This window comes from Nilaparvata lugens, chromosome 4 (assembly GCF_014356525.2).
Source record: "Nilaparvata lugens isolate BPH chromosome 4, ASM1435652v1, whole genome shotgun sequence".
In the NCBI taxonomy this organism is placed as follows: Eukaryota; Metazoa; Arthropoda; class Insecta; order Hemiptera; family Delphacidae; genus Nilaparvata; species Nilaparvata lugens.
The window spans coordinates 14340711-14366585 of NC_052507.1; the positions used below are offsets into that span (position 1 = coordinate 14340711).

General features: G+C 34.7%; 1 protein-coding gene across 2 annotated transcripts; it reads left to right on the forward strand.

The window, feature by feature from the left end:
• The first annotated feature begins 341 nt into the window (after positions 1–341).
• Positions 342–24176, forward strand: LOC111046087 (ribosomal protein S6 kinase delta-1). Of its 2 annotated transcripts, XM_039426719.1 has the most exons (14): positions 342–682; positions 2222–2379; positions 2518–2629; positions 4505–4620; positions 5207–5306; positions 6633–6732; positions 7506–7585; positions 8527–8667; positions 12091–12224; positions 16159–16700; positions 16980–17611; positions 19405–19562; positions 21513–21828; positions 23908–24176. In XM_039426719.1, exons 1-14 carry the CDS (start codon positions 587–589, stop codon positions 24022–24024), a joined length of 2802 nt encoding a protein of 933 aa, XP_039282653.1. In that variant the 5' UTR covers positions 342–586; the 3' UTR covers positions 24025–24176. The 2 variants fall into 2 exon arrangements, with proteins under 2 accessions (XP_039282653.1, XP_039282652.1); XM_039426718.1 differs by having other exon boundaries at positions 16159–17611.
• Positions 24177–25875: the final 1699 nt, after the last annotated feature.

A 25875-nucleotide genomic window follows, 5' to 3' on the forward strand; every position in this document is an offset into this window, starting at 1 on the left:
ATTTCTATGAAATACGAATGCAATAATAAATTTAACATGAATTTTGTTTGCAAATTATTGTGATTCTTGAATGTTTTTTGAACATTCGCGGTCTTTAAAATAGAAGTGTTGCCAACATATAAATAAAGAAGAGCGAGTGATGAGTTATTTGGAATAATAGAAATCAAACCAGCATCAATCAGTTATAAAAGACTTTCATAAGTGAAAATTGAATCAGTTTATTATTAATTCATCATAATATTTTAATTCAATACCGTACTATTTCTTTGTGGTTCACTCCAATCAGCTGAGCTGAGCTCAAGCTTGTTGATTGTTTCGCCAGACTGCAGCACCACAAGTCTTTTTCTGGTTTCTGCTGAGATCTGTCAGAAACTCATAATTGAGGTTATGTTTTAAAATGTAAACGATCATTATCTTTTATCTGTAATTCTGTCAATTATTTTAATGATGCTTCCATGTAAAAAGTGATAGATTATCAGTCTATTTAATAGTTTTATTAGAAAAGCAATTATGTCTCATTACATCGGCATTTATGTTCTAAATGTAATACACCGGGACAAATACAAAACCAATAAAACCAAATGAAATGGCATTGAAAGACGACACATGGGTGCGACGGTTTATTGTTTCTGATCCAGTCAAACATAAAAAAGGATTTACTTTGTATAAAATCACCTCAATTGTAAGTATTATGAATCTTCAATACAGTATGTTGTGTTGAGTCTGTATCGGATCAGTGATCAGTCCTATTGATCTCAATCTAATGATTAAAATATATTTTATGGAAAAAATTATTAGATACCGTTTACATTTAAATGAACGTAAATATATTTGCATTTCCGGGCTAATGTTAATAAATACAACTGGCCTAGATATGATACATTCATTTCATATTCAAAAGATTATAGAGGCCACTCTAGTATTTATAGTAATTAGGCCCATAAAGGTCCACTAAAGTGAAACCCACTGGGACACGTCAAGAAAAGTAAAAGAAAAACAGCTGCCTTAAGGCAGAAATCAAATAAATAAAATAGGAACTCTCCACACCGCTCTCCGACATAAAGAACTCACGGAGTGAGTATCATCGAACTCACGGAGTGAGTATCATCGAACTCACGGAGTGAGTATCATCGAACTCACGGAGTGAGTATAGAGGGTGATCCGTCAGCATACTTTTCAGAGCCCCTAAAAACCGCACAGCAGGCAGATCCCTGGCCAACAGAGGCAGCCTGTTATGGAGGCTGATAGACATATGAGCCAGACCAGTCCGAGTTCTGCTCAGCCTCTGGTAGGGTAATTCCAGCCTGAGTCTACCCCTAGTCTCATACGGGTGGAAGCTCTGTCGGGTTACGAGCCACGTTTGCATGTGTTCTGCAAAGGGTATGAAGAACATAGAGAAAAAAGACGGTGAGGATCCTCTCTTTGATAAAGAGCGGGCGACAGTGAGTTAATCTACCAGCCCCACAAATAATCCTCAGGGCCTTCTTATGGAGACGAAGGATTCGGGCAACAACTGTGGCTCTACCCCAGAGGGGGAGGTCATATAAAATCACGCTCTGAAAAAAGCCAAAATAAAACATTTTAAGATAATGAGGTGGCACACTGTATTTAAGACCTCTCAGCAGGTAACCCACTCTGCCCAACCTGTCGCAGACTGTCTCAATGTGCTCGCCCCATGAAAGCTTCCTGTCAAATACTCTATAAGAGATGAGTTGATCAGTTGAATCGCTAGACAATAATATTGCATCTTTCTTCTCCTATATATAAAATGCATGAATTTGTCTTTAATTTCAATTTTATACTTATTCTTTATTGATTCAAACAATAAGTACATCATCAAAAATGATAGGGAGAACACATAAAGTTGATTTATTAAATTAAATAAACTTTACTCACTTGAATAAGCAATTAGTCAATTTATTTATGAGAATAGACAATCGCTTTGCAAAATTAAAAGCCATACGTTTTGAAAATTAGGTTTGAGAGTAAAACTAAATAGAAGATGCCTCATAGTGCGCTTTATTTTTTATTATTGAACTAATTAATTTTTTTCTGATAGAAGTGTACAGTGTTTAATTTATTGAAAACCATTTGGTTTAGGTTCAGTTCAAAAATATGTTTACCACATAGTCTTGAGCATTTCAATGTTTAAAATTCCTAATTAATAAAGTTTTAAATCTTACGTCTCATACATATGTACTAAATACATTCCATTTTTCAGGTTTTCCCCAAGAAACATCCTGAAGCAGTTACCAAAATCATTGTCTGGAAAAGATATAATGATTTCAAGAAACTTCATAAGGAGTTGAAGCTCAAATACCAAAAACTGCAGTTACCTGATAAATTCCCTCCATTTGTCAAAGCTAAATTTTTTAGGAGGTAAGTTTGAATCTTATCTTTGTTAAAAATTTTATGTGAGAAATATCGCAATTTGCTTATCTGATTATCTCTATACATGCATGTAACTCAATTGAGGTAAATTTCAAATTTATTAATTTAAATATGGTTTGTTTGAAGGTTTGAAGATGATGTAATCGAGGAGAGAAGGCAAGCCGCTCTGGTTTTATTGGACTTTGTCGCTCAGCACTCAGCTCTCTTCACCTCTGAAACCTTTGTGAAATTTTTCCAAGTAATATAATTATTTTCTTCTACATTACTTTTGCATGCTCTTGCTAGTTTTATAATAATTGTAGTCTCATCATCATATTTAAATGGACACAAATTGAAATATATCAATAAGTAAAAATCTGGTGTGGTACACTCACACAACTTTCCTTGCTCATATTTGAAACTAAGATCAAACTTCTGTATATGTGTATATATAATTATTGTTTTCAGAGTACTTTTTCCTCAGAGTAAATTCTGAAATACGATTATTTTTTTAGTCGTAATTTTTTCAAAGTCGTCAAAACAGCTGTTCTACAGATGAAATATCTCGACTATGTGTTATTTTTATGAACTGCGCTACCTACCTACCTCATGCACGAGAAGGAGGTTACTAAGTCCATTTCTCAAGGATGGGGTGGACCCCCCATTAGTTTCCCAGAGAGGAGAATCATGCCAGTTGATAGGGCTTAAAAATAGCTATCCATTTAATACATTTGAAGAAAATCGTTACAGCCGTTTTCGAGAAAACCGTGAAAAACATGGTTTTTTAGTGATTATCCGCCATTTTTCTCAAAAATATTACGGAGTTCCTGCAATTTTCCCAGAGATGAGACTCATGGCAGTTGATAGGGCTTATAAATAGCTATCCATGGTATAAATTTGAAGAAAATCGTTCGAGCCGTTTTCGAGAAAACCGTGAAAACATGGTTTTTTACTGATTATCCGCCATTTTTCTCAAAAATATTACGAAACTCCTGCAATTTTCCCAGAAATGAGACTCATGTCAGTTGATAGGGCTTATAAATAGCTATTCATGGTATAAATTTGACGAAAATCGTTAGAGCCGTTTTCGAGAAAACCGTGAAAAACATGGTTTTTTAGGGATTATCCGCCATTTTTCTCAAAAATATTACGGAGCTCCTGCAATTTTCCCAGAAATGAGACTCATGTCAGTTGATAGGGCTTATAAATAGCTATTCATGGTATAAATTTGACGAAAATCGTTAGAGCCGTTTTCGAGAAAACCGTGAAAAACATGGTTTTTTAGTAATTATCTGCCATTTTTCTCGAGAATATTACGCAGCTCCTGCAATTTCCCCAGAAATGAGACTTATGTCAGTTGATAGGGCTCATAAATAGCTATCCATGGTATAAATTTAAAGAAAATCGTTAGAGCCGTTTTTGAGAAAATCGTAAAAAACATGGTTTTTTAGTAATTATCCGCCATTTTTTCCGCCATCTTGAATTGAATTTTATTGAATTTCTTATTGACGGGTCCTCATGGTATAAGGACCTTAAGTTTAAAATTTCAAGTCAATCGGTTAATTGGGAATGGAGTTATCGTGTTCACAGACATACACACATACACACATACACACACACACACATACACACACACACACAGACCAACACCCAAAAATCATGTTTTTGGACTCAGGGGACCTTGAAACGTATAGAAAACTTGAAATTGGGGTACCTTAATTTTTTTTGGAAAGCAATACTTTCCTTACCTATGGTAGTAGGGCAAGGAAAGTAAAAAGCTGTTTCAATAAATCTCAAGATAGGTGTACAATATAAGAATTATAAAAATAGTAAGCAAGAATTATAAAAATAGCAAGCAAGAAAAAAACAAAAACAGTAGATTTAATTTTTTAAATTATTTGTAGATGAAACGAATTAAGTTGAGTTGATACTGGAAAAAATTATATTCAATTTTTAAAATTATTTGCAGATGAAAGGAATAAAGTTGAGTTGTATAATCTCAAAGATAATTGAATTCCTCAGCAGAATTTGTTCATGTTTTCCACAATAATTGACATGAATTTTTAAATCTATGGAATTCTCATCCAGCTCTAACTAGATTAAGCGTTAAACTAAAATTAATATTTTTCCATAGTGTGGTTATTCGGTGAACAATACTACTGGGTCGATAGACAAGATAGAGCCTTGCTACAACACTCTAATTCAGCCTTGGGCTCTCGAAGATCCCTTCCACCCAGCTGCAATATTCAGGTGAGTCTCAATTGTATCTGGGAACTTAATTCAATAATTAAGATTATAAAGATAAAAAAATCTTAGTTTGTTGCTTCCAATAATTTCTTATTTGACAATTATAATAATTATCAAAACACATTTCGTTTTTGATTAGCTAAACATGAAAACTTTTTCCAAATATTATAATCATCAAATTAAATTGTTATTCAATCATTAAAAATATCTCTAAACATGAAAACTTTTTCCAAATATTATAATAATCAAATTAAATTGTTATTCAATCATTAAAAATATGTCTATCAGTTTAATCCAAGGTACCTAGAATACTTACATACCTGTATTCTAGGTATATTGGCTTAATCCAATTGGAAAGGCAAAATTTGAAGAAGCAAAAGGTTCGACCTGGAAACTGACACCAGACCTGAGCCAGCTAGGTAATTTTTATTTTTATTCATTTCTTTTAGTTAATGTCATTGAATCGAGCATGATTTTCCAACACTGTAATATTTTCTTGTTCAATTTATTTATAATCGTAACTAATAATGATAATTAATTGCAAGATTCATGTTATAATCAAGCTTTCTTTCCACGCTCCCTGATACAGTGGTCCTATCAGGAAAGATGAAAACGCTGTTACAAACTCTGAGGATGACATCACAAGTTTCACCACAGACACTGACTCGGCTATTAGCAGTCCGTTGCAGGTATTAATTCATTTCAAGATAACGTTTTTTAAATCTTACAATAATTATTACCTCAACATAAATTTAGCAGTTGTTTGGAGTTATAAACTCTTTAAAGCACTACGATTAATTAATAAAATTTCCTTGTTTACTTATAAAAACAATAACATTTTCTGCTCATTCATTGTGGTAAATATTGTCCAGCCACCAAAATATTGTTATATTACCTCGCCCAGTCAATTTTTATGAATGACAGGCAAGCAGTGCTCTGTAAGGCTGGTCACACACCGATTAGTCAAGACAAGACTAGTCACGTTTAGTCACAATACTTCACATAGTTGCTTAGGGAGTCATGTCTAATTGCAATGACTAATCAGTGTGTGTTGCGTCATAAGCAGCAATGTGAAGTATTGTGACTAAGCGTGACTATTCTTGTCTTGACTGATCGGTGTGTGACCAGCCTAAGGCTAGGCGCTTACCAGTTAGTCAAGACAAGACATGATTAGTCACAATATTTCACATTGTTGCTTATGACGCAACTCACACTGATAAGTCATTGCAATTAGACCTGTCTTCATAAGCAACTATGTGAAGTATTGTGACTAAATGTGACTAGTCTTGTCTTGACTAACCCGTGTACGCCCAGCCTAAGGCGGGGTGTACAATTTAGCGTACTCTATGTTAAATGAAATGAAAAATTGAATAAAACCGTTTCCAGACCTGTGTAGTTATAGTATTTTTTTAAGATATGTGACGAAAACAGCCTAATGCTGGGGGTACACCGGTTAGTCAAGACATGACTAGTCACAATACTTCACATAGTTGCTTATGAAGACATGTCTAAATTGCAATGACTAATCAGTGTGAGTTGCGTCACAAGCAGCTATGTGAAGTATTGTGACTAAACGTGTCTGATCATGTCTTGTCTTGACTAACTGGTGTGCGCCTAGCTTAACAGCTGAACTGCAAAAGCTCAAAATCTATTGTACAACTACGTCGAAATCGACTGGCACTGGATTTCGGTTCTCCACTGTGCAGCCGACAATATCCAGCGAAAGGAAAAGTTAGTGGCTGGCCTAACACACTGGAATTTTTTTATCTGGAGATGAATTTTATTTAGAAAATTGAACTATTGTGTTGACTTCATAAGAATTTCTTGTTTTGCTACATAAAGGAGATGAATTTGATTTGAAAATTGAACGATTAATAATAATTTATCTGATTGCCAATGAATTGCAACCAGAGGATTTTATTGACAAAACATATACATAATTATGATAATATACATACAAAAGCTGCTTATACTAAACTTAGTTCTAATTATGATTCTTTTGATTGTGTTGACAGAGTGAGGACATCGCCTGGGGAGTGGACGACAATTCTCCAGTACATAGAGCCTGCCTGCCGCCTCCGGCATGCAAGATATTTTCTCCATCACTTGAAAGAGGTAATCAAACCAACTTCTTTCTATATTATCACATACTGATATCATACCCACATCATGTACTCTCCTAAAAAGTTTTGTCGTTTGAACAAAACCTGAAAAATGAAGATATACTACATATTTTATTATATCTGTATTATTTATTTTTATTAAACGAAAATCCAAATTAAATGCTGTAATTCACCCCGAAGACTTCTGCTACTACAAATATTGACAACAGGGTAAACAACTAGATGGAAATTCGATGAGCGCTACTATTCAAAAATTATTTATCAGCCCGGGAATCGAACCCAGTACCTCCTAATTGCCGGCCAAGAATGCTAACCCTTACACCAAACTGACAATCTCTGGATAGCAGCGTACATTTTATACGAAGCCATAGCGGTCAGCCAGTTTACAGATGGAAATTACTGAGGTATTGCAATTATTCAAATGCTAATGAATTATTATTATTAAACGAAAATCCAAATTAAATGCTGTAATTCACCCCGAAGACTTCTGCTACAGCAAATATTGACAACAGGGTAAACAGCTAGATGGAAATTCGATGAGCGCTACTATTCAAAAATATATTTATTCAATACTATTCAAAATATATTTGCAGTAGCAGAAGACTTCGGGGTGAATTACAGCATTTAATTTGGATTTTTGTTCAATAATATTAATTAATTCATTAGCATTTGATTAATTACAATATCTCAGTAATTTCCATCTGTAGATTTGTATTATTATTTAAATTTGAATATAGACTTTTCAAAATTTAAAATTTGTTTCAGAGTTGACGGCTGATAATGGATCATGTTCGTATCTCCAAGTAGATGATTTTTCCACTATCGATCAGGGCGGTACATCAAAGGTAGGAAAGCATGCATTTTTTAATTGTTTTACAGGAAAAAACTGTTTGGTACAGGATCATTTTGTAGAAGAAAGTCCAGATTAACTACGGTACCAGTAGAATATATCTAATGACAATACAATTATATCAATGATATTATAGTAGGTAGTTTACTACAGTTAGTATAGAAAAATAGTAATCTTTGGTTTACTCATTAAAACTTGGACTGTATTAAATAATTATAAAGTAAGTTATATTTTCCTGCAAAAACATTTAAGTCTTCTACAATCAAACATTAATCTTTTTTATTTTATTAAAATTGATCTGTATTATACAAAACTAGTATTCTTCTTCTCCTGAGCCTATGTCCCATTTCTCTTGGGGTCGGCCCTCCTAATCCTTTTCCGCCATTCCGAGCGTTGTTGAGTCAGTTCAGGCTCTAAAAAAAAAACTAAAATCTGTGAGATATTACTTTTAACATGAAGAGGAGAAACCCATTTCTCCTTCCACAGTTTATAGCATAGACACAGACGGATATCCTGCGCACGATTGGATGCGCCGTGTCATTTCTCTTGATGTTCTTGTGATGAACACATTTTCGTAACATATACAAACCAATAGGTACCTGAAGACCAGTAAACGACTTGGAACATTGCCAGCAATAGCTAGAGGGGAGTGTTGGAGCGTTGCGTAACAAAGCTCTCTTACACAGACACAAAAGAAGGAGAATGCTGTTAGGAAGCCTTTAGTATTCATTTCAATAATTATTTGTCTGATATAATATTAATGAGATCAATTTCCATTTTTGTTCTAAGAATTTTCGTTGGAAAATCATACACTCACAACTGAATCGTAAAGCTCTAGTAAATAATCTATCACTGATGACTTGATATATTTGTTTTTTTGTTATTATCTACTCTACTAATGAAGGTTAATTTTTTAATGGATAATTTTATTTCCAGAGTAAAGAGCTGAGAAAAGAAATATCGTTGGCTGAATTGTGGAGACCAATCGACGAGCTAAGGTTCTATAAGGTGCTTGCTGTTTATACCAAAGTAATGCTAGTCATTGACACACGAAACGATTCCCTCCATGTTATCAAAGTGAGTACCAGCTACCACATCATTTCATTCCATTAGGCTTAGTAGGCTTAGTGCCGGTTGCACAAAAGCCGGTTAAATTTTAATCATGATTAATTTCACGAGAACCAACCAGAGAAGGCTTTTTCGAAAAGAAGGCTTCTCTGATAGGCTCTCGTGAAATTAATCACGATTAAATTTGTGCCGGTTGCATAAAAGCTGGTTAAATTCTAACCGTGAGTAATTCCACGAGAACCAATCGGAGAAGCCTTTTCCAAAAAAACCTTCTCTGATTGGTTCTCGTGAAATTGATCACGATTAAAATTTAACCGGCTTTTATGCAACTGGGCAAATAGCATATTGATGGTTGAATCTCAAGAAAGAGTTAAAATTGCACTGGCTTGAAAATAGATTTCTATTCGCATGCGATCTGTCTCCCTGTAGATGATTTTTCCACTATCGATCAGGGCGGTACATCAAAGGTAAGAAAGCATACATTTTTTAATTGTTTTACAGGAAAAACAGTTCCTTCAACTGTTTGGTACAGGATCATTTTGTAGAAGAAAGTCCAGATTAACTATGGTACCAGTAGAATATATCTAATGACAATACAATTATATCAATGATATTATAGTAGGTAGTTTACTACAGTTAGTATAGAAAAATAGTAATCTTTGGTTTAATCATTGAAACTTTGACTGTATTAAATTACAAAGTAAGATATATTTTTTGCAAAAACATTAAGTCTTCTACAATCAAAAATTAATCCTTTTTATTTTATTAAAATAGATCTATAGTATTATACAAAACTAGTATTCTTCTTCGGAGCTTATGTCCCATTTCTCTTGGGGTCGGCCCTCCTAATCCTTTTCCGCCATTCCGAGCGTTGTTGAGTCAGTTCAGGCTCTAAAAAAACTAAAATCTGTGAGATATTACTTTTAACATGAAGAGGAGAAACCCATTTCTCCTTCCACAGTTTGTAGCGTAGACACAGACGGACATCCTGCGCACGATTGGATGCGCAGTGTCATTCCGCTTCATGTTCTTGTGATGAACACATCTTCGAAACATATACAAACCAATAGGTACCTGAAGACCAGTAAACAACTTGGAACATGCCAGCAATAGCTAGAGGGGAGTGTTGGAGCGTTGTGTTACAAAGCTCTCTTACACAGACACAAAAGAAGGAGAATGCTGTTAGGTAGTGGGAGTGATTAGTGGAGGATAGAGCATCGGACCTCTCCTTCTTCGAGAAAGAGCCGTGTTGAAAGTGATTTCTCACGGACTTAAGTATTGATTTCAATAATTATTTGTCTGATATAATATTAATGAGATCAAATTCCATTTTTGTTCTAAGAATTTTCGTTGGAAAATCATACACTCACAACTGAATCGTAAAGCTCTAGTAAATAATCCATCACTGATGACTTGATATATTTGTTTTTTTTTTTGTTATTATCTACTCTACTAATGAAGGTCAATTTTTTATTGGATAATTTTATTTTCAGAGTAAAGAGCTGAGAAAAGAAATATCGTTGGCAGAATTGTGGAGACCAATCGACGAGCTAAGGTTCTATAAGGTGCTTGCTGTTTATACCAAAGTAATGCTAGTCATTGACACACGAAACGATTCCCTCCATGTTATCAAAGTGAGTACCACATCATTTCATTCCATTAGGCTTAGTAGGCTTAGTGCCGGTTGCACAAAAGCCGGTTAAATTCTTATCGTGATTAATTTCACGAGAACCGATCAGAGAAGACTTCTTTTCGAAAAGCCTTCTCCGATTGGTTGTTGTGAAATTAATCACGATTAAAATTTAACCGGCTTTTATGCAACCGGGCAAATAACATATTGATGGTTGAATCTCAAAAAAGAGGTTGAAATTGCACTGGCTTAAGAGGGAATAGAGTACTACGCATGCGCTCTATTTCTTTTGCAATCTCTTCTACACTAGCCGGCAGGGCAGCCAACCACGTCCTCTTCACTAGCCAAAATGTTTCTCGTGACAACCTTCTATAACTGTTCCTATAACTTCCACAAATGAAATGAATAACTGTTCTTACAGCGTTCTGATGAAAGTAGTGACTCTTTGGAGAAGTGCACAAGTCTTTATGTTTGCCGCAACAAGATAACTATTTGTGCTCCTATACTTCATTTATTAGGTTAGCAAAAACAATACAACAATCGAAAAAGAAAAAACATGCTATTGCCCAAAACTTCTTCAATTTCCTAATTTAGTTTTAAATTGTTTTAAATAAAACAATCTGAACATCCAATTACACGGAAGAATATTCATATTGCCAAATTTATCAAAATTTCAATCTTCTCATGCAAGCCCATATGACTGGATATACAGTATTCAATTTGATAACACAGTCGATGCAGAGTTGTCAATTTGAATGTATCAAGTCATATGGCGTTGCATGAAAAGATTGAAATATCACACAATAATTTGACAACACGGATATTTTGTCAAAGTCTCAACTTGATTCATTCAGAGTAGGCCTATACAATTCCAGTGAAAAGTAACAAGGAATCGTTCTTCTAATAGAATGATGCAGCTGTTTTGCTACGTTTTATATGTTTATATTATGTACATTCCGGGTCCTGTAGCTTTGCCTATCGGCGGAGGACCACTAGACTATAATACTACCCATTCAAAAACATTTTTGAAAATGCATCTTTCCATAAGCAACAGATGGTCTTTAGTATCTTCTCAAAATCAACGTGTTGCATCTGAGAAGTTACACAAGGAGCATTTTGGAGTTATGTCCTTTTAACACAACACAGTTTACAGTCCGGGTCCTGTAGCTTTACCTACCGACTTATACTTGAACATTTTCAGTGGAAGCCTATCAGCTGACATTCGTTCAATATGCTCTTTCCATTGTTGCATCTCTCTCATTCATGAAGAATCTCTGTTTGCAGGGAGCTTCCTCCATCTAGGGATCTAGATACTCTGGAGCCTTATGTTTTTGTAAAAGTAGAAATATTACCCCGCAATTATAACCCCGAAATGTTATCCCTTGCCTATATGTCGTTCCAATATTCATTTATTTATTCAATCATTCAGAATTACACAACTTACAGAAAAGTACCACAGGTTTATAAGCCCAAAACTGTTCCAATTCTAATTTATACTACAGTCCAAATGTAGCTAGGTTATGTGTCACTTAACATTCTTCAATTACACACTCAATTTACAATCCAAAACACACAAAGATCACAATATCACGGAGGCAAAGCTGCGGGACGCGTACTGTACAGTGAATTCCATTTTGTTAATTTTAAATCCAATTATTAAGTAAATTCTAAATAACTGAATAAAGTGTCTGATTATGAACTTGTTTGGTTGTCTAGAATTTATGAAAAATAATAGCGTTCATGTACAATATTCATTGTATGTGTTTGAATAAAGAGATTGATTGATTGAATGTATGTTGTAGGGCCTGCAGAAGTCGCCGTACCCCATGCTGAAGGATAGGGGCACCGTTCTACCAGGTGTGATTCCCTACATGGTGCAGTTGCATGCTCTCGTCGAAACTGCCAGCTTCGTCTACCTGGTTATGCAACATGTCAGGTGAAGCATTACCTCGCACTTCGAATAGTCAATATCAAGCCGAGTCCATACTGAACAAATGTTCGACATACATGTTCGGCAAACATGTTTGTTGAGGAGCTCAGTGACAAACATTTTAAGAAATTTGGACAATCATTGTTTTTCAAACAAAAAATTGCTGTTTTTCGAAAACATTTTCAGTGTTGACAGCTGTAAAACATAAAACCTGTTCTCCCCACTTACTAATATTTTGTTTTGGTGACGCGCCCACTCTGGCCACGGGCAAACATCGTTTGTCAAACATAATAAAATTTGCCCAAACTGTTTCAACGAACATGTTTGTCGAGCATTTGTTCAGTGCGGACACGGCTTTAGAAATGCTATTTCTTTGCTAATATTGTGTCATTTAATGCCAATGCCGTGCGGCTCACTATAGTGAGGTCCACGTTATAATGGCAGTGGAGAAAGATAGGGGAACATTGTTGCCGATTCTCAGTCTTGCCACTGCCTTCTACAGAGGATAGAGATGGGAAGTTCGGATCACTTTACTGATACGAGTCAAACGTTCAAGTTCACTGCCGCGACCCGTTCAAAAAGACCCGTTCAATTTTCCATAGCTTTCCTATAAACAAGCAAAAATAAAGGTTCACCACAGTTGATGTGTAAAAAACAGTGGTGTTTTTAAATGTGATCCTGATCACTCGTTCACCTTAATGACCCGTTCAATTTGAACGGGTCATGACCGAACGACACATCTCTAAAGAGGATAGCTGATACCGGTGTATCTATTTTAGTTCATTCTTGTTTTAAATAATCAACTATATTTTATTAAACAATAAATTTTATTTTCAATAATTTCATAATGGATTCCATAATCAAGATGAAATAATTTGTTGATTAATTATTATAAATTCTACATTGTTAAAAGAAGATCTGGCAACAGAGCAAAGCGAGATAGAGATAGCGCTATCCGCTTTGTTGAATGATAGACAAGGATAGCAATACCATTGTTAATCAAACACTGCCATTATAATGTGGATCTCACTATAGTTAGAGTGATTTCTAAATAACTGAATAAAGTGTCTGATTATGAACTTGTTTGGTTGTCTAGAATTTATGAAAAATAATAGCGTTCATGTACAATATTCATTGTATGTGTTGAATAAAGAGATTGATTGATTGAATGTATGTTGTAGGGCCTGCAGAAGTCGCCGTACCCCATGCTGAAGGATAGGGGCACCGTTCTACCAGGTGTGATTCCCTACATGGTGCAGTTGCATGCTCTCGTCGAAACTGCCAGCTTCGTCTACCTGGTTATGCAACATGTCAGGTGAAGCATTACCTCGCACTTCGAATAGTCAATATCAAGCCGAGTCCATACTGAACAAATGTTCGACATACATGTTCGGCAAACATGTTTGTTGAGGAGCTCAGTGACAAACATTTTAAGAAATTTGGACAATCATTGTTTTTCAAACAAAAAATTGCTGTTTTTCGAAAACATTTTCAGTGTTGACAGCTGTAAAACATAAAACCTGTTCTCCCCACTTACTAATATTTTGTTTGGTGACGCGCCCACTCTGGCCACGGGCAAACATCGTTTGTCAAACATAATAAAATTTGCCCAAACTGTTTCAACGAACATGTTTGTCGAGCATTTGTTCAGTGCGGACACGGCTTTAGAAATGCTATTTCTTTGCTAATATTGTGTCATTTAATGCCAATGCCGTGCGGCTCACTATAGTGAGGTCCACGTTATAATGGCAGTGGAGAAAGATAGGGGAACATTGTTGCCGATTCTCAGTCTTGCCACTGCCTTCTACAGAGGATAGAGATGGGAAGTTCGGATCACTTTACTGATACGAGTCAAACGTTCAAGTTCACTGCCGCGACCCGTTCAAAAAGACCCGTTCAATTTTCCATAGCTTTCCTATAAACAAGCAAAAATAAAGGTTCACCACAGTTGATGTGTAAAAAACAGTGGTGTTTTTTAAATGTGATCCTGATCACTCGTTCACCTTAATGACCCGTTCAATTTGAACGGGTCATGACCGAACGACACATCTCTAAAGAGGATAGCTGATACCGGTGTATCTATTTTAGTTCATTCTTGTTTTAAATAATCAACTATATTTTATTAAACAATAAATTTTATTTTTCAATAATTTCATAATGGATTCCCCATAATCAAGATGAAATAATTTGTTGATTAATTATTATAAATTCTACATTGTTAAAAGAAGATCTGGCAACAGAGCAAAGCGAGATAGAGATAGCGCTATCCGCTTTGTTGAATGATAGACAAGGATAGCAATACCATTGTTAATCAAACACTGCCATTATAATGTGGATCTCACTATAGTTAGAGTGATTTCAATTGATTTGATTACTGATAATGCCTACATATAGCCTGCTCTGTTTACGTTCAATTCTTGTATTTTACAGTATTGATAGGGACATAGTATTCTTGTTCGGTGTGATTTATATTTGCTAAATTAATTTTATAATTGTATGTCATTCAATATTGAATGTGAATTTCATGCCCAAACAGATGTCAACATTTTAATGCCGTATCTACATGTTGGCCCATGAAGTCCAATGTCGACCAGCGCCAGTGAGTGGATAGGTGGTTTGCCAACGCTGGCTACCGCTGGCCTTCATTGGGCACTGGTCACATTGCAGGCTCGGCCAGCTTACTGGGCCAACATGTAAATGCGGCATAAAACTGGGTCTAGAATCAGCTGTCTTCAAGGAATGTTCAACGCATTCTTGCCTATCTTGAACTTACCACTCGCTGTTCACAGCTTTAAACTCAGGCTGACTAATTGATTGAAACTATTTTTGCGATGTTGCCATTTTCCTTAGGGCGGGGCATGAGAACTTACTTCAAACATCCTACTAACAAACAAACATCCAAACATCCTTCAAACATCCAAACTTACTTCCTATTGCATCTATGCTGATAATTTTAAGTGAATTTCAGAGAAGGCTGAACAAATTGACATTAGAGAAATATATATATACAGTGTGTGCCACGAAATGTGTAACAGCCGAAGACGTTCATAGAAAGTTCAAAAACGTCAAAGGAACAAATTATATGAATCTTATTAGAAATATCTTCCTCTTTCCAACCATATCCTTAGGATTAGATTTTAGATTTTGACTGATAGTTTTCTATTTATTGACGGTAAGTATGCCTATTTCAAAAATATAGAAAAATCTATAGATCTCGAAAACTAAGGTCGATATAAGGACATCTTACTGTCCATTTGTTTTTGCAAATTTCACGTAGAATCTACAAGGAATTCAACAGTTTTTTTTTGTGTAGTTGAGAAGTTGATATTTTGGTTATTATTCATATTAAATAAAAAGACTAAGAACTTGTCAAAAACCAAATATTTATTGATAGTTAGAAAGACCGGTTTCGGTTGTTACACCATTGTCAATCTCTGATAAACTCTGATTGTTATCTCTGACAGAGTTTATCAGAGATTGACAATGGTGTAACAACCGAAACCGGTCTTTCTAACTATCAATAAAACTCTAATAGAGTGTATCAGAGATTGACAATGGTGTTACAACCGGAACCGGTCTTTCTAACAATCAATAAAACTAATAGAGTTTATCAGAGATTGACAATGGTGTAACAACCGGAACCGGTCTTTCTAACTATCAATAAATCTGTGGTTTTGACAATTTCTTAGTCTTTTTATTTAATAAATTCTAATCTACATGAAATTCTACAGTCATGTAGAATCTACATGACATTCTACAGTCATGTAGAATTTACATGAAATTTCATAGTTCTTCGGCTGTTACATCCTTTATCTAGTTCTTCGACACCCTTTATACATCAAAAGAAGCATGGAAGCATTATGTTTGAACTGATTACACAATATACGATATGTTTGTACTGAATGAACCTATCATTAATTTATAGTTTTTTGTGTTGCAGTAGCGGCAAACTGTGGGACTATGTGACTCCCTACTTTCCCAAGTACGCACCGAAAATCTGCACTAGAAATACGTCACCAGTCGACGAGGATCCCAAGTCACTATCGGTGTCACAGCACACTGTCACCAATTCAGCCTCCAAAACCACCACCACCATCCACCAATCCAGGTCTTCCTCATCCGCATCCAGCATAGAGCTCGACAGCTACATCGACCTCATCAAAGATTACACTTCTGCCAAAAAAGGCAATCTCGATGATCGAAAACGTGTTACAAATTCAGTTAGCAGCGACGATATGGTGAAAAGTGATAAGAGCAGTTTGTATGAACAGATACTCAACTACTCCAAGAGTGAAAACGCGTTGAACACTGTGGTCGATAGAGACGATCCTCTGTATCAGATCACCGACGATCTAACTCTGTTCAATTTGGTAGCTGATCGACTGGAGAGCGGGAAGACTAGTAGTGAGTTGGCTGAAAAGTGGGGAAAGTTGACCGCGGAGGGTCAAGTTGATAGCTCACTAGAAAAAGTTGTAGGTTTAGATAGTAGTCATGATAGTGTAGGTAAGATGAAAAGTTCAAAATCAAATGCGAAAGATCAAGTTGACAGCTCGATAGAAAAAGTTGTAGGCTTAGATAGTATTCATGATAGTGCAGGTATGATGAAAAGTTCAAAATCAAATGCGGAGGATCAAATTGAGAGCTCGGTAGAAAAAGTTGTAAGTTTAGATAGTAGTCATGATAGTGTAGGTAAGATTAAAAGTTCAAAATCAAATACGGAGGATCAAATTCATAGCTCAGTAGAAAAAGTTGTAGGTTTAGATAGTAGTAATGATAGTGTAGGTAAGATGAAAAGTTCAAAATCAAATGCGAAAGATCAAGTTGACAGCTCGATAGAAAAAGTTGTAGGCTTAGATAGTATTCATGATAGTGCAGGTATGATGAAAAGTTCAAAATCAAATGCGGAGGATCAAATTGAGAGCTCGGTAGAAAAAGTTGTAAGTTTAGATAGTAGTCATGATAGTGTAGGTAAGATTAAAAGTTCAAAATCAAATACAAACCTCAATGTGGTTGACAGTGTAGTAGAATCTCCTATTAGTTGTAGTAGTAAAGAATCAAAATTCATCTGTGATGTTTTAGCCTGTGATGATAGTGTGCGAGACGATAACACTGCCAGCCTCGTGGAAAATGCGAAAAGATTGTTGAGATCTGTGGATGAAACGTTATCGAAAAGTGAGAGCCTAATGGTGCGAGTGAAACAGGACATGATGCTGAAAGAGAGCGCTTCGGCCATCATATCTTCATCTTCGTCTTCGTCGTTTGAGAATATCATAGTGCACGCAGATGATGATGTTGATGACATGGTGCGGAGTATACCTGAATCTCCCAGCTCGTTACGTCATCTAAAAGCATTCGATATGACAAGACTGCATCCTGGGTCGCCCTATTCTCGAGTAAGTATCGGCTTCATTCGGTATCATGGCTAGATTGTTATCTTCTTCTAAAATTCTTATTGATATCATTAAGGATCATTTTAAACCTTTTGTAAGCCTAAATCATTTTTCAATTCATTAATCTCTTTGTTTCAATGTTTTTATATCTTGTTTTAGTTTTCAATTCTAATTTTAGATATAAATACTTCTCTAAAAATTATGCTTTACTTTGAATGAAAAAGACTAAGAAATTGTCAAAAAACCACTGATTTATTCTTAATTAGAAAGACCGGTTTCGGTTATTACACCATTGTCAATCTCTGATAATCTCACTCTCATTCTCTGAGTTTATCAGAGATTGACAATGGTGTAATAACCGAAACCGGTCTTTCTAATTATCAATAAATCAGTGGTTTTTTGACAATTTCTTAGTCTTTTTCATTCAATATGAATAATTACCACAATATCAACTTCTCAACTACACAAAAAATGCTTTACTTTCTTTGTTAATGGTCAAATGTTAATGAAAAGTGCATATTGAGAAATGATTTTCCAAAAATATTCACTTAAAAGTCAAACTTTACTTTACAGTTGTGTTGTGTGTGATGTTGTGGTACTTTTCCATAATGAAAACACAAATTGAAAAGACAACACAAATTGAAATGACAACACAAATTTATTGAAATAAAAGTGGTTGACTATTTAAATTTGTGTTTTCATCAAACTTAACCTTTTTATGTGATAAAGTTATATTTACCACATTACATATTTTGCATTTTGCATCATTGAACAATTTTTCAATCCCTACTCTATAGTTTTGTAGGTTAATACCAATGTAACTAGAATGTATTCATGTACCAATGGTACATGTACCAATGTACCTAGAATGTATCAAGGTACATTGGTTAAAACGTTTCAATTAGGCAAATTTTAATTACTTCGTACGCTAGACCTAACTGAAGTAATATGTTCTGTTATCCTATTATATTAAGCGAGCCATTTCTGTATATGGTTATCTGGATATCTGGTTAAGTATGGCCAACGGATCTCGAAGACGGCTCTAACGATTTTCACGAAGTTTGGAACATAGTAGGTTTATGATATAAAAATTCGATATTGCACTATGTCTCATCCCTGGGAAAACTCGCTGAAGGACATGAAAAGAATAATAATTATTCATCCTTGGAAAAACAGATGATAATTTCGTCGTCTGTCGATAACAGAAGATGCGTGCCCTGTGTGGGAGATCAGCTGTGTAATCAATCAGCTTACCGTATCTCGCGAGAAATCTAGAAATTTTAATAGACTCGATCAAAATAATCTGATTTGTTGACATGACATGGTATATCATAATATTCAAAGTTAATCATTATTTTACAGTTTAAGTGATTAGTGAGTGTTATCTTGTTATTCAATTTGGTTTGTAAACAATCTAAATTAGAAGTTTTCTGTTTTCAAATATTTGGACTGAAAATTGGAACATAACCTACTTTGTGGACCATTTATAATGTATAAATCAAAATTCGGGGAAGAAACAGTTTTGGGCTGTGCCTGTTAGTTCTTCCCCAATCATTTTGAAGAATTGTGTTCTGTTTATCAATAAATAAATAACGAGGGAAGCTCGGTGCCCCGATATTAAACATGAAGGAAGGAATCTACACCGGATTTTACTTTCAAGACAAAATAAAGATTGATTGAATGAAGTTTGAAATGTTTCGTCAGGGTGTACACAAAGGAAGAAATCAATCTACACCGGATGTTACTTTCAAAACGAAATAAAGATTGATTGATTGAAATTTGAAATTTTTTATCAGGGTGGTTCACCGGTGAGCAGCGTGAGCACAGACCCCGAAGCGCATTGGTGGAAGCTGGAGGAGGAGGGGCGTGGTCTGAGGGAGGACACTGTACGCAGGTGGGCTGCACAGCTGTTCACTGCACTCTCATCACTCCACGACCTCGGCATCATCTGCAGGTATCTCTCTTTCTTTTTTTTGTATTTTTGTCTTGAATTCATCTATTTCACATTTTATTTTGTATTCAACTTTTATACATATTAGTTGAGTTTTAGCTCTAAATTTCATTATCATCGACATTTTTCTTAGGCAAAGTTTCGAATCTCTATTCAAAATTCATTTATGTGAAAATGTATTTTGTATAAGTTATTAATTTGAAGTTTAGATTTTCTGTTCATTTTACTAATTTATTATAATTTTGATTTTGTTTTCATAGTATTTATTTGTATGAAATGTAAAAGGGTTGTGTGGCAGAGAGAACCTGGAGTGTCCTAACTCCGCCCTTAATAAAGTAAATTAATCAATCTCTCTCTCTCTCTCTCTCTCTCTCTCGCAGATATACATCTTATATTGTTTTATGATAATGATTATACTTTGTAAAATCTTTGTTTTTAGGGTTGTTTTGTGAGTGGCAACTTGATTAGATCTTCATTTCTGATAGGTTTTCTTATAGGAATTATGTAGTGAAATTTGAAATATTGTTTTCCAATTGTATTAATGAATTAAGTTATGATTCTCTTTTATTATATGTAATTGTATTTTGATTAAGAATACTATTTATTTTTATTAATCTTATGTAGGCTAATCTTATTACATAATATCACAATACAGCATTTATATATAAAGTCAGTGATAGGATGATAGAAACGTATTGTTACTATTGTCAATATCCAGCCGCTATTTAGTATCAGACATTTCGTATAGAATAGTATCAGCCATTATATCTTTGGATCTTCATTATATCTATTCGAATATTCGCATATCTAAAGTGAGATTTATGTTATAAAATCGTTGGGAATGATAGGAACTCATTGTTGCTATTTCTATATTTTCACTGCCTTCTCTAGTACATAGCTGTGATTCAAGTTATCCCCGTTCATCTTATTAATATTAATTATTGTTTATAAATTCTATTTAAAAATACATCATTCACCAAGAAAATGTATCATGATCTTAGTAATAAATCATGGTTCAATTACTTTAATTATTAGATATTTTCATGATTCTATAATAAAATTTTCATAATTGAGATTAAATATTTTAGTTGTGCATCATATTTGCCCTGTATAGTGTGCAAGAGTTCCCCTCAGACTCGATTAGTGTTGATTTAGTATAGAATTTATTGTACAATCTATCTATTGTATAGAATTTTTACCTTTCAATCTGACTTATATTCCATAACTGGAGTCTCCATGCAAGACCACTTTTCATAAGATCATCTGAAAAGCATTGTCAAATCAGCTGTATTGCCATATGGAGCCATACCGAGTTTCTAAGTTTCATCTTAAGTACAATATTGGAATTAAAAATTTAATATTGATGTTTAAAAATGGTGAAAAGTGGGTCATGCATGCAGTACGAAAAGAATTAATTCATCTGTTATTCTTTGACCAATTTTATAAATAAGGTATCTTTGAAATCTTGATAAAATTTTCCAACTTTTTTGCCTCTTGTAATTTTTCTTAAAAGTGAACGGTTTTAGTGAAACTTGCCATAAAAAATTTCAAATGGCCGCAATTTCGAAAATTTTCATCGAAAAATGTTATTTCATTTTTTAAAGTTGAGTCTATAGCATAAAATATTCATGCCAAATTTCAGATCAATACAACATTTCGTTCTCGAGAGATAAAAATTCCTAAGTAAAAAAAAACAAAATGGCAGCTATAAAATAAGGATAACCGCTGAGTTTTGGACACTTCAAATACGACATTCGTAGTCTCCTATCATCCAGGAACAATACCCTAAAATGTTTGACACTACTACTGAAACATTCTGTATATTTCTGCATAGTCTACAAACAATTTTGCAACCGTGCGGAGCTGGAAATAATTGATGCCTCTGCTGTGTATTATGATAATAAATAAGGATGAGAATCAGATTTTAATGAAAGTTTGAATTGTTTGCATCAGAGATCTGAATCCGGACAACCTACTGGTGCACAAGGGCTGCGTGAAGCTAACCTACTTTTGCCAGTTCGCGGGCGTCGAGCCACCAGTGCAGTCGAGGGCGATTGCGCAGTTGTTCTGCGCACCCGAGGTCACCCATCCAACGGGCCTACTGGCCGTGACGCAGGCGGCCGATTGGTGGAGCTTCGGCGCTATTCTCTACCAACTGCTGACTGGGCAAAGTCTGGCCTCCTGTCACCCGGGTGGCTTTCACTGCCATACCATTCTCTACATTCCTAACGAGGCGCTTTCCAAGCCAGCTGCGTCGATTCTCAACCAGGTAATCTGACCACCTACGTAATAGTTAAGAAGTGTAGTAAAATTCACGTTTTAAACAACAACGGACCTTGGAAAATTTGTGATTATTGTTAATAATGATCAATTTTATCTGAATTATATTTTTATTCGTCAAGAGAATATCATTATCATGATTTAATAACACATTTTCATAATTGAAATTTAAGATTTTGATTATTCAAATATAATCAAATATAATATAATTCACATATCATAATATTTGAGCATAGTTCCAAAACTCCAACGGACCTTGGAAAATTGTTGATTCTTGATCAATTCAATCTGAAATATATTTTTCCTACAGTTACGTTGAAAAGTGGCCATTGCTGCACTGATTACAGAACGCAAAGAATCACTTTTCCGCTCTAGTGCGGGAAAAATTTTTCTGCACTCCAGATTTGCAACATGGCAACGCAAAATACTTAGTAGGTAATATGGAGCAACAGTGCACGAAAACAAAAATTATGTTGGTAACAATGACTGTGGTTAGATTTAGATAAGAATCATTTCAATGGCTACCCAACATTTATGATAAGATTCCAATCTAGAAATCCAAAACAAGAATAATGTTTATCTAAATCATAATTAAATAATAACTTATCATCATTTAATAATAAATAATGTTTATTTTCTATTGACAGTAATAATTATTTCAACTATAAGCAATGAGAAATGTAGCAAACACACATTATGAAATTCGAATATTCAGGTTAAATAATTACCGTTCGAAATCCATGTCAATAGAATTAATAAAATAACATTAGAATATACTACAATAAAATATTTTCTGTTGTCTATGTTATTTTATAAATATTTTTCAGTTTACTTATATTATTTTTCGGTAATTTAGTAAGTTAACCATGTCTAATTATCTGAATACTGTTTTTAGTTGGATGAAACGAAGTTAGGTACGATTCTTCCCGCTAGGTCGCGCAAAGGTGAGCAAAAAAATGTTAATCAGATTCTAAATTTATAACCTGAAGCACCTAATAGTCTGTGCAAACCTTAGATTGCTCTTGAAAGCAAAGCGCTGCCAGATTTCCCAGAAGCTAGAAAGCCTGTGAGCTAATCGTGTCAAAGTGCGTAGGTCTTTTTGATGGAATCAGCATAGAAACGTCAAGAGTGCGTTCCTATTCTCGTAATAAGCATTGGCCATAGAGCCCCGTGCCGCTATTCAAGGTTTTCACAAACTACTGCTCTTCGATTGACTTGTTTGAAGCTCTGATACTAAAAAGCGACTACGTATGATACTGATGCTCACTTAAAAACAGTGTATCTGTTTCTATCACAGTTATCGTTTGATAATGTGACATTAACACATTGTGGGCCCGGACTCCCCAGTTAAGGTGCATTTTTGTTTGTGCGTTAACTTCCGCAGTCGACGGCGACAAGCATGTTGACATTCATATTGTCCAAATTTCAAGTGTGCAGCTGATCAAATAACTAGTCATTATTTTTGTTTATTATTCAATAATCAAAACATTTTTAATAGTATCAACATATTGCCATTTAAAAGTATTAACTCAACCTCCCTCATTAAAACATAATTGAACACAATCTTTTAGGTTACAGTAGAACGTCGATAATTCGGACGTCAAAAATCCGGACCGTCAATAATCCGGATTCGGAAATATGTAGTGTCTGGTGTTTTTACTGTGCGTTGTACACATGTTGCTGTACATAAAATACGATACAGTGCTTTAAAAACGTGTTTTTAATGTATATACTTATATTCTACCTACCAATAATTGAATACTGTACAGTACATGCAATTTTAACAGCTTTGTTTCTTGAATAGTGCGTGCTGACCGTTTTTTTTAACATAATTTCGATAATCCGGATAATTTGATAATTCGGATGGGGTCCGGTCCCAATTAATCCGGATTATTGACGTTCTACTGTATTTAGAAAAATTAAAATATACCCAATCTGAGATCCTCATCCTGTCGTGGTCGTAGACGGCATTTACGCACAAACGAAAACGCAGGTTTATGCGGTCTATCTCATTGAATGGTCGAAAAAATGAATGAAGATTATTGTAAATTTGTTTGTTTCTTTGCAGCTACTGCAGTTCAATCCTTCAGAGCGGCTCTGCTGTAGAGAAGAGATCCAAGCTCATCCTTTCTTCTCGGGCATCGATTGGGTGCAAATTCACAACGAAGGTCTTACCGCAGACTAACTCAAACCAGTCAATATCCCACCTGATCAAATCTATATAGGGCAATTGTAAATTGGTTTACTTTTGTTGTTGTAATGCATTTTCAGTGTATTGCGTTGTCTGAAAGCCGTGTATACTCTATTTAACCTAATAGATGGTATTTGAAATGACAATTTTTCCTCAATCAGACCTCATACCTTATTTAAACAGTTCATGAGTTTTTTGAATGGCTTAAATTGTTCTATAATTTTGTAATTTGGAGCAAGGAACAAGTATATGTAGTCATATTTTGAAAATTCTCAACCGAAGACTAACGCTTCTTTTTGCTTTGAATAAACATAATGGATTTTTGCTAAAATGGTTAAAAATTAAAATTGCTTAAACTCAGGAATGATAATACTACTTGACAAGAGGTACAATTATAATATGTCATCACATTGGCGAAATTCACTCCTATTCTTGATTTATAAGCATTTGAAGATGAGTGATTTTTCTGATCTGAAAGTGGAGGAGAGATTTTATGTTTCAGTGAATAACTCACCCTGTATTGTAGCGAAACGTCTCATATTATAGCATGACACTTGCTAGGACAACCTCTATCCATAGTCCGAATATCAACCAAATCTGGGAGATTTGCATTTTTCATGAAATCCATGAATGGAAAAACATAATGGATTTTTGCTAAAATGGTCAAGAATTAAAATCGTTTAAATTCTCAGGAATGATAGTACTTGACGAGAGGAAAAATATGTCATCACATTGGCGAAATTCTCTTGTAATCTTGAGTTATAAGCATTTGAAGATGAGTGATTTTTTGATCTGAGAGTTGAGGAAAGATTAAATGTTTCAGTGATTAATTAGCGAAACGTCTCATTCGTTAGGTCAACCTCTATCCATAGCCCGAATATCTACAAAATCTGGGAGATTTGTATTTCTCATGAAATCCATGTGATATGAGAGTTGTATATCAACTATCTATCGATGGAAGAGATGAAATCCATCAAATGTTTTCCTGTGTAATTTTATTATTGATAAAAACCTTAATCCTAAAATCCTAAAGTCCTCGTTGTCCTTGGTTATAATATATAATTAATAATAATTAGCGCGTTGTGCTTCGTTGCACCTCTGCTCACTATAGCAGCCCAGTCACTGTTACCAACTTCATTTTGATTTTGCTGCACTGTTGCTCCATATAACCTACTAAGTATTTTGCGTTGCCATGTTGCAAATCTGGAGTGCAGAAAAATTTTTCCCGCACTAGAGCGGAATAGTATATTTCGCACCTAGGGCCGAAAATGAGACTTTTCCGGCTCGAAATCGGTTTTCAAGTCCGAGGCCGTAGGCCGAGGACTAGAAAAGATTGAGAGCCGGAAAAACATTTTTGCCCGTGGTGCGAACGCTATTTTTCGCCACACAGAGAAATAAACAATATATATGAGAATAATTGTTTATTAAGCAGTTCCGAAAACAAAAGTGGAAGGTCATAGCTCTAGCTATTAGTATAGTTATTAGTATCTAGTTATTAAAGTATAGAAAACTGAAGAATACATAATACTTGGAAACCTCACAGAATCATATTGATTTTTCCAATACATCAATAAATTTTAGTTCTATTAGGATCCTCCTCAATTTGAATCAGGCAGCCTCTTGTTTTCCCAATTCCAAAAAAATACCTAAAATACTCGTTTCACTGGGAATTCGTGTCTGATAGTAGCCTACATTATAACTGAAGAATAAAAATTATTACTCATTTTATTGTGATCTATTCATGTTTTTCTTATGAAATTCAATAAATTATAGGCCTACAGCATGAAGACTATGTCCAATTCATTTGTACTGGTGGCAAAATTTTACATTGAAAATAATTATTTG